This window comes from Urocitellus parryii, chromosome 12, assembly GCF_045843805.1.
Source record: "Urocitellus parryii isolate mUroPar1 chromosome 12, mUroPar1.hap1, whole genome shotgun sequence".
Taxonomy (NCBI): domain Eukaryota; kingdom Metazoa; phylum Chordata; class Mammalia; order Rodentia; family Sciuridae; genus Urocitellus; species Urocitellus parryii.
Genome location: NC_135542.1, coordinates 68,512,809 through 68,523,477, shown reverse-complemented (window position 1 = coordinate 68,523,477; position 10,669 = coordinate 68,512,809). Strand labels below are relative to the sequence as shown.

The 10,669-nt window shown below is 35.7% G+C and overlaps 1 protein-coding gene across 8 annotated transcripts in view; it reads right to left on the bottom strand.

Annotated features, from left to right (window-relative positions):
• Window positions 1-1,188: 1,188 nt before the first annotated feature.
• Window positions 1,189-10,669, bottom strand: part of Socs5 (suppressor of cytokine signaling 5) — a 59,263-nt gene continuing 49,782 nt past the window's right edge. For all 8 annotated transcript variants that reach the window (XM_026385734.2, XM_026385732.2, XM_026385731.2 and 5 more), the window contains one exon: window positions 1,189-6,586. In XM_026385734.2, coding sequence (XP_026241519.1) covers window positions 4,964-6,574 — 1,611 coding nt within the window. In that variant the 5' untranslated portion in view covers window positions 6,575-6,586 and the 3' untranslated portion in view covers window positions 1,189-4,963. The remainder of the gene's footprint in view (window positions 6,587-10,669) is intronic.

Here is a 10,669-nt window from a genome sequence, read left to right as displayed (position 1 = left end):
CCAAAACCAAACCTAATACAGAACCCTAAATTGACAAACCAAATGTTACATTACTTCCCTGAAATACTTAATCTCACGCAAAATCCCTAGCTGTTGACATCCTCTCCTATGGTGTCAAATACTATCCCTGTCTCTCCATATTTTGTTTTCTCCCCTGAACTATAATCACACATCCAATTCCCTGTTCATCGTCTCCAGTGGGATAGGAGGAATCTCAGAACTCAGCATATTTAAGGCAGGATTCAATTTACACTGTTTTCCAAAATCTCAGCTGTTATCACCATCCTTGCTCACACCAAACACTGTAGTCATTTTTTAAAAATTTCTCCTCTTTTCATATCTAATTTACCACCAAATCCTGTGAACCTTACCACTAAAGTACACCTGAACCTGACTTCTCCCCGTGACTATTGCCCCAGCTCAGGTTCCCACAATCTCTCACCTGGATGACTGCAATGATCTTTATTTTACCCCACTACAACCTATTCTTCACCCACCAGAGAAACATAAATCAGACCATCGTTATTCCCTTATTTAAAACCTTTCGGTAGCTTCCTATTACACTTGAAGAAAATCTGAATTCCTTACTAAGGATTTATAGTCATGCACGATCAAGACCTTGCCAATCTAAAGAACCTCTCCACCTACCACTCCCCACTGGACTTTTCTGGCATTTTCTTTCTTAGCATAAAAACTTGTTCCTGTTTTGGGGATTTGGGTTTTGTTGTTCTTTTCATCCAGAATACCCTATTCTCTTGACACGGGTATAATTTTTCTCTTATCATTCAAGGTTATTATTTCCCAGTGATCCTATAAAATCGTGCCCTGATAACCACATTTTGTCTTATTCAGTTTCTGGGATTTTGTTCATATTTTCTTAGCTATGAAAATGAAACAAGCTCCAAGAGGCAGTAGCCTTTTTCTTGTACCCCAATGTACACCCATTATCTAAAACAGTGACTGGCACATGGGTCTTCAATAAACCTTTGTTGAATGAATGGCTGAAAGGGCTAATATTCAATCAAGATTCTTGAACATGGAAACAGTTGCCCCAACTCATCCACACACTCCAACAACCACCTCCCACAAAAATTTCACTTCAAATCTCATAGGAATATACTATTTTTAAAAGTCTATATTCTTTATCAGTTATTGCAAAAAACAAACAAAAACATGAAACCACTTGAATCTTACATACTCAGTTTTGTAATGAACATATACCGAGTAGCATCATCCCTTTTGAAACTTTTCCCACTTTTAAGTCAGTCCTGTGTGCATTTTTATTGAATTCCATCGAAGTATAACAGCATGTGTTGGTAAGTAAGTGAACAAGCGGGTGTGATTCGCCCTTATGCTAACATACTCTCAAGAGATGGATTTGGCTCTATCTTTTACTTAGGATTCTGACTTACTCATAGGCTCTTTACTGTTACCAAAAAGCAATTTTTGTTATTTGCTATAAAAATAAGGTTTAAAGTCAGTCTCAATAAAATGTTCAGGTTAATGTTTAGTGCGCCAGGGAGCAAAAGAAGCTTTGGGATGAAAATGAATAGCAACCAGGATCAAAATGTCAACTAAAAAAGTTCATAAACTTTGGATTTTGTCAACATGAAGCCTAGAATTCAAGTATCAGTTTTCATGGTTTGAGCCATTACAATCTTATAAAAACTTTCTAAAAGACCATAAGAATATAAATTGGCTTGTGAAGAACTACTTGGGATCAACTTTAATCTAAGAAATATAATTATGACTCTTGCTATTTCTTTTTAAAATTTTTAAACTGTTTAGCCAGAAAAGAAAATCCTGATGAATTTGTTTCTCTCTCTAAGATGACTATATTACAAATAATACTACAGTGGCAAGGCTAAACTTTAGGAGGAGATAATAAGTTTTGAATGATACAAGAATATTTCCCAGGGTTGGAACTGTCACTCAGTGGTAGAATGATTTCCTAGCATGTGCAAGACCCTGGGTTCAACCTCCAAAATCCCCCGCCCGCAACACACACACAAAAAGAACATTTCTCAGACAATATCTATAGAATAAGGCCTCTAGATGATTTTGTATCAGATGACAATATTGTTGTCCAAAATAATAATACCATAAATGTATATGTATATATACATACATACATAAATGTTCACATACATATGTATACCTATATATGGAGATATGGAGGGAGAGACGGAGGGTTAAGGGAGAGAGGCGTGTGTGTGTGCATGTGTATGTGTGTAGGGGAAGGGAAATAATCAAAGAATGAGGATATCAAAGCAACTCTTCTACCCTTTCTTCATATTTCACTATGAAGATGTGCCCCAACTTCTGAAGAATTTTCTGGTTTATAATAAATTGCACTTCAAAAAGACCATAAAAACACAAATTTAGTTGACAGGCTACAATGGGATTCAGAAAAAGACACAGTGAATAGACTTAGGTGCATTTTCATGCTGGTGATTTTTCTTTTTTAAAATGTAAGCCACTAATATTTTAAGAAAAAAGTTTAACCCAAAAGTTGCATATTAATATTATACAAACTGAAACATAAGTGACTTTTTGCACAGTGTATACATGCTTACATAAACTCAAATAGTTACACATTTAAAACAATGTCCATTTAACATTATGAAAGTTCTAAAATACATAAAAGCATTAATACTTTCTATAAAACTACAATTAGAACATCAATTTGCTACAAGCATATAAAAACATCAAGTGCTTTCTTGGAGTTTCAAGTTACCTCTTCATAACACCATCTTACTTGCATATATAGTCCTTCTCCAAAAATCAATATGGACTTTTTTTTATTTTCCCTCAGAGGTTTATTTTCCAGGTACATTATAAGCTCAAGAAAACGGACCTAACAATTATGCAATATAATTATGTCATAACAACTTAATTGCACATAAGCTTTAAAGTAGGTTTGGATGAAGTTCTCAAACACTTTGGTATATGTTCTTCAGGGACTTATTAGAAATAACAAATTAAAAGTCCCTTCAATTCCCATTTTACATTAAAAATGGACAAGTCTTTGGTTAAAGTTCTATATTTTGGGCATTTATTATCAATTAAAATGGTCCCCAAACCAATAAATGGTGCTGATGTATTATTACTCTACAAGACTTCATTTAACCTGTTTCTGATGCAGCTGGATGCTATAAATATTCATTTACTATACTAAGTCATTGAGTTTCAATCTTTCACTTACAAGCAGAGAAATTGATAGGTTTATCATTTCTCTGTAAATTTTCTGTTGTAACCTAAACTGTACAGTAATTTCCAGTAACTATAGATACTGTTCCACAGTATATGTGATTATGATTAGAAAGATGTAAAGCATTAAATTTAGAGTTAGCTTATTCTGATAAGTCAATATTAGACTGTAGGTAAATCTGCATTAACTACAGCAGGTTGCCAGATAATGCTTATTTAAAAACCCCAAACCATTCCATGTACAAGAGAAACTGTTGCAAATGTATGAAACAGCAGATATACAAGGAGAACACCAAACATACTTTATTAGCACAAAAAAGCAGCCATAACAAGGCACAGCAAGCAGAAACATACATTAGCAGTCAAAAGGTTAGTGTTGCATACAGATATAGCTTTTGTTTTTTTTGTAGCCTTGGAAATAGCTACAGGGATGTAAAATAACCTTCAGTAGCAGCTGGTAAGGAAACTAAGGAGCACTCTCCAGCAGCACAGAGCACATTAACAAAAAGACATGAGAATGGGATTTGGCTACTATAGTGCAAAATGTCTAGGACAGAATTGAAAATTCGGTTCAATACTAAGAAGCAACCACTAGAACTTGATAATACTTCCCAAAGCGCTCACTCAAGTTGTATTACATACTATTCTAAGTGACAAAAAGGTGCTAAGTTATTTACAGATACAATGGTTGTACAGTACCTTTTAAATCTGCAATTTAGATTTCAAATTTTCCCATTAAGAATTAACTGCACTGAAATTCTATTAAATTATACTTAAGTGATTCAGCTATGAGAGTTTACAACAAAGATAAATACTGCCATCCAAATTATTAATTATAGTTTAACAATATTCTCAACACCAGCAACCACTGTAGTTACTATTATCTGACTTGTTTGGGCATCTTCTAGTCTCATTTTCTTCATGGTTCACAAACTCATCCTGGGCATAGGAAAAGATCCAATTTTAATGGAACAATGTTTAGACTGAACACATCAACTTAAAAAACAAAATCACACGCAGGACTACAATTGCAGCAGCTATTCCAAATGCCTGCTTTGAGTTAAAGCACTCATTTAAAAAATGAATAACTAAGGCCTTTAAACAAAATTCTACTACTAACTTTATAAGTCTGAAATTTTAAAAACAACTATTTAGAAAACCTGGTTTACTTAACAGTACCTTTTGCAGAAGAGAAAAGGAGACTGACTATAAACTATGTCAACACTTAAGTGAACTGCACTATGCCCTTGTGGCCAGAAAATTGCATTTTTTTTTCCCCTAAAAGGAAGGCAGTCTTTTATTTATTTATTTTGGACTTCCAAAGCTTGACTTATAGTAACTACAAACATCACTACTTTTGGAAGGTTATAAAAAATTCTTAGAAAAAATAATTTCAAACATTAGTCAACTGCTGAAATACTCATCTACTATTAATTTGTTCTTTAATAAGAAATAGAATTCTTCATAGCAAATGCCCCAGAGTTGCCTCCATTAGTTACTATCGCCATTAAAAACCAAACTCAACTAAATGGGCAAATGTTTTTGTAGCCTTACTGAACACCTGCAGCTCTATCCTGTTGTTTCAATAGGCACCACATTTGTCTGAGTAACAGTAGACTGCATCTGACAGAGACTAATAACTAAGCTTACACACCGTATGAAAAACCAAGCACTGACACTGTGCTTCCTATACGTGTACTGTCTGATGCACATGAAAGCAGATCTAGTTAATGCCCTTTGGGAACAGAAGAGTTTATTTCGCCTTGACTGGTTCTCGTTCTAACCAGCGAACCCTAACTTTTTGTTTATAATGATACTCTTTTAAAAAATCCTGTAACATGGATGGTAGAGGGAGACCATCAATTCCATCATATGTAGTGCACCTGCAGATCACTGCACGGCAGATATACTGCAGGCTGAAAGGAAAAGTCCTGTTCAGAGATATTGTAAGCAATGGTTCAAAAAACATGCACGAACTGGGATCTTTATAATGTTCTAGAAGTCCTGTTACAGTGGAGGAGTGAAACACACATGGGTCATGGGCATCGAAACTGAAGTTGTGGTTCCACTGTTCAATCCGGGCATGCAGGGATCTGTTGTAGCGGCGGAAGCTCACAGAGAAGAGGTAGTCCTCTTGTGCAGAGTCCCTGAGCAAAAATGTGCCTTCGGGTTTCCCTTCCAGTAGGGCTTCTGCTTCATATCGGTCCATCACACCCCAGTAACAAGGATTCCCGGTAATCTGAAGCAAATCCGGCACGAGGCAGTGAATGTAATCAATCTGCGTGTGAACTTTCCACGCTCCCTGTCTGCTAACATGGGCATGGCTATCTCCAGATACCTGACGTTGTTTCTGCCTCCGCGACTGCAAACACAGGGTGGTTGTGTCCTCTTCCGAGTCACAATTAGTTTGTGGAATTGCAGAACTGTCCCCACTTATTTCTGTCATTCCAGGAGCTAACTTTGGTCCCAGTTTATATAATGGATTAACCTGTGCAGTAGCTTCAAATGTATGTATTTGTGCATTGGGAGGGGGGTCCACCCCTTCTTCAATACTAAGCCGTCTTCTCTCTCTAAGTCTATCTTCCTCATCTTCCGTAGAAACCAAAGATGGATCAAATGTATCAAAAAATGTTGAATGTGGGCTCACAGGAGCTGTATGCTGTTTAATCAAATGCCATTTTTGAGCTAGATCTGAGCCAGCAGGAAAAGGACATTTCTCAAGCATTAATTCAGAAAGATGTATTTTTCTTTTATTGGAAAAGAGGGGCTTTGATTGCTTGCTGTAAGTTCTCATGGGAAAACACAAGCCCACAGTATCCTGAAGCCTCTGTCTCAGAGAGCGGCTCCCCAGGGTTCTGCTGGGAACACTGTCCATGTCGTGTGCAGAGCTCACTCCATAGCGCCGCTCTCGCCTTTGAAGTCCACTGCGAGTTCTACCGAACTTTTTATCAGTGTCCAATGAACTCTGGGTCTTTGTGGAACAGGAATGTTTTTTCTTCCCTCCCCATGGGGCATGCCTCGAGTAGGAATCTCTTCGTGCAATTCTTGCTCCGGGGGTGACACATGAATCATTATCTTTCTCAATGCTTATTTCAACAATTTGAGGAATTTCAGTGGCACAGTTTTGGTTTCTCCTTGAAGAATTCTTGGATGGGCTTAACCCCAGTTGTAAGGCAATATTTTCTCTCAAAGGACTGCTTTGTTGCTGAGGAATCGAGTCTCCCAGACTGATGTTTTTCTCTTTGACAGACAAACATCTGTTGGAATTCATGTCTACGCTCTCACTACGGCTTCCTCCCTCATGGCTGAAGAGATTCTGACACCTGTATTTGAAGTTATTCCACATTTTCCCCACTTTATCCATTGATTATAAGACCTAAAGACAGAATAGGAAAAGGAGAAAAACAAATTAACCAAAGTGGCATGTGAAAAGAGATAAGGCAGTAAGTACTCTATGCCCCTTAGGCAGTCAAGAATTTGCCTTACATTGCCCCTGAAAGCGATGAAGCAAACTTTCTGTTTGGTAGTAGGTAAGCCTACCAGGTCCTTCAGAGGCAAAGGCCATGAATTCAGCCAGTCATCACTTTCCATTTCCTTTCAGGTAGAATACTCAAGACTCAGATGAAAGGAAACAACTCTTCTCAATTAAAATCTGGTTTCTTTCCCCAGGCATCAACCTGATTTGATTATCGCACTAATTTTTGTCTCCCTACCTTGAGTAACTGGAATATTGTCCCAAATACTTCAAAGGGAAAACAACATTGAAACACACTTGTATTTAGCTTTTCAAAAGTCATAATTATCAGGACAACATCTGTGCCAACACATTAAAATAAGTTCCGCCAGTTGCAGTGGTAAACACCTGTAATCATTCTAGTGGCTTTGGAGGCTTGAGGTAGAAAGATTGCAAGTTTGCGGCCAGCCTCAGCAAATCAGTTTGGCCCTAAGCAACTTAGTAAAACCCTGTTTCAAAAAAAAAAAAAAAAAAAAAAAAAAAAAAAAGATCAAAAGGGCTAGGATGCAGCTCACTGGTGAAGTGCCCCAGGGTTTCAATTCCCAGGGCCAAAAAAAAGTTTCAAACCCTTAAAGTAGGAATTTTCCCAATTTCATTTATTAACTCCTTCCCTGAGGTTAGTTAACAGGTTAATCACTTGTTAAAACCCCATATCTTCCCTTCCCATTCAATAATATATCACACTTAATCCACAATTTTGAAGAAGCAGTGTTAACAGGAAAATAGGAGGAGATAGAATATTTAGGTTTAAATAGAAAGGTATCTTTGAGTTTCTAAATTTTTAAACCTGGGAGAAAAAAAATAATAAAGTAACAGAAACAGAATTATGTTATGACACTGTAGGGATTGGCAAAAAAAAAAAAAAAGCAAAACCTTATGCAATTAACAGTCTGTATTCTTGCTTCTTTTGGGGAGTGGGTGGAGCCTGAAGCAGTTTCATGGTACTTTAAAAAATGTTTTTAAGACAGGCACACACTATTATCTCATTCAATAATTGGAAAGTTGATATTTTTAGAAGAAATGGCAAAATCTAAACATATGAATTAAACATATATGGATCAACTGTTTTGTCACATCATAATAGCAGAGAGCTTTGTAAAAAGGGTAACTTAAAAAGGTGTCTAATTTGTCATTTAATAAACATGGTACAACTTTTCTGTTTTTTTTTGTTCATATTTATCCTCTTACAAGTTAGCATCAGTATTGGTAAACAATTTGAGTATGCTTCTTATATTGGCAAGTCATCAGAGCTGATGTTTCTATAATTTGGATTAATTTTCTCTCATAGATACTTGTATTTTCAAGAAGCTAACTAGAATGAAGAAAACATTAAAATATATTAAAATATATCTTTTGGTTAAATTAATATTTATTGTGACCATGTGAATATTGTACAGAGTTAAGCCATTTTCTTTTCTTATGCAATCATTTGTTTTCCCTAGAATAATTGCCTAAAACTTTTTGGTTTGCTTGCTTTTTTCTTTATCTATTGAATTCTTTAACAGAATTGTAAGATAACTCTCAATAAGGTCAAATGCTGCCTACAAAGTGCCGTCCTATGACTTTCCTTAACCATTATTCTAGCAACTCCTTTTTCTTCTCATGAAAATGTTCTATTTCATTCTCATGTTTTCTATTCTTTCAGGAAAAAAACGAGGTTGGAAATAATTTATTGTCAAAATTTTGAGGGCCTCACCCTAATATTTTCTAGTGTGGCTATTGAAAGGTCTCAGACTACACCAATTCCCACTCTTCTGTTTAATTTTCTGAAAATTTGTAGCTGCTGCTTGCTGTTCCTCCTCCTCCTCCTCCTCCTCAGTGTGGGCCTTTTCCTTTAACCACTGCCCTCCATCCTCCCTTTTCAAAGTCCTTTCCATTAGACACTACACCTCTTTGAATAGTCTTTTGATTATCTTCTATATTCTTTTCTATTTTGCATTTATTTTCCTTTTCTACATTCTGGTAAATTTCTTTCACTTCAATTTCCAACAATTCTATTTTAGTTATACTTCTTCCTGACAAAATTTAATTTCTAAGACCATTTTCTTGTTCTATAAACATTCATTTTAATAGCATCTTATTCTAGTTTCTTGGATGCAACATCTCATTTCTCTGAAGATACACACTTCTTCAATGTTTTCTTCATTGTTTTTCCTTTTAATACCTTCAATATACCCCCCCCCACCTCATTTCTTCTTAACATCTTTTTTCTCCTTGAATCTTTAGGTCTGTTTTTCATTTTAGAAGCTTCTGACAAGTGTCTGATGCTTCCTGACTGTCCATCTGCATTACAATGCTGATTAGAAGCTCTGTCTGCCTGGGTGAGGCTTCTCAACTGTTGGCTTTACTACAAAGGAAACAATAAATTGGTTTTTATATTAGCACCCCCCCCCAAAAAAAAAAATTTACTAGCTAGTAAATTAACTCAAGAGAGAAATCCTCTGATTTCCTGTATAGGTCATAGCACCTGACTACTATGTTATAACAACAGGGAAATAGGAGCCATTAGGTTTTATCCTCAATATTCAGATTTGCACTGAAATCTGTTTTTTCTAAAATTATGCATATTTTCAAAAGGTATCCCAACCTTAGCTTTGACTGAACATCTTAGATTAAATTTGCCAAGCTATTAAACCTTTAGTTTTACCCAAAGTAAAGGAAGAATAGTCTCCTGGCTGTTCAGAGTAAAAGATATGTGGGAATCTGATACATACAGATTTTCAGCCTTCCCTGACTTTATCTTTCGAGGAACTGGCATCAGTTATTGGACCATGTTTTGAGTAGCTATGGTTTAGAGCTGTGCTGTCCAATCTATGTGGCTATATTGATCCCCGAATTGTGGTTTGGTTCACATACTGAAACTGTAATAGTTTAAATAGTAATTGGCTAAACATATTGCTTTTTATTTTTACTTTTTTCATTAGTGCTACTAGAAAATTTTAAATTACACTTATAGTTTGGATTATATATCTACTGGAAAGTACTACTTTAGGGCTGCAGTCTGCAAAATACGGACTGAGAGACAATCTGGTCTACAGCCACATTTTGTGTGGACTGAAAGAATTGGGTTTTACATTTTTTAAGGGCTTAAAAACAAAAACAAAAAAAGAAAATCTGACAGAGACTACAAGTAGGCTGCAAAGCCTAATATATTTTTTATCTTGCCCTTTTCAGAAAAAGTTTACCGACACTAGTCAAGAGTAAGCGTGTAAGATAATAAACTATATACTACTCTACACGGAAGAGCCATATTCAGGAAATCCAGAAGTCTAGCTCTCTTCTCCAAGTTTATAAGATAAATTTTGTAGTTCTCCAAAAAATATTTTTTCTGATGAGCAAATTAAACCTGAAAAATGACTGTTTTAGAAAATGACCAAACATAAAACCACTCATCTTATACAGCTGTTTATAGGCAGAAAACAGCAACACTCAACCCTTGGTTCAGGTTCACAGAGTGTGACACTTAGTTATTTCTCTATTTCTAATCTGGAGATTGTTACCAGATTGCATTGTGACAACATTGTCTCATTTAAAGAAAGCCTATTATGCTTCCATACTCCTTGGGGAAAGAAAGTGGATTTTTCTTGACATGGGAATGCTGTGTGGGCAGATGCATTACTGGAAAACAAAAAATACTTACAGTGATTCATAGAATAGGTCACTTAAGAATCAAGGCATTTCAGCCATTTTAATATTTATGATTTTAAAGTTTAAGATTTGAGGTTCTTTTGTTGTTAAATTTTCAGATATGCATTGTAGGACAGAGTTAAAATCCTCTGAGGTCTAAATTACAACTCTATTACTTTATAGTTTTACATAAAATTATACCGGACTAAAAAAGAAGGGTTAAATTTCAATTGTATTGACTCTACAATGAAAGTTTACCAACCATTGTGATCTTTCACATTTCTATACAAGCTTAGCTATCCTTAAAGCTATCCAAAG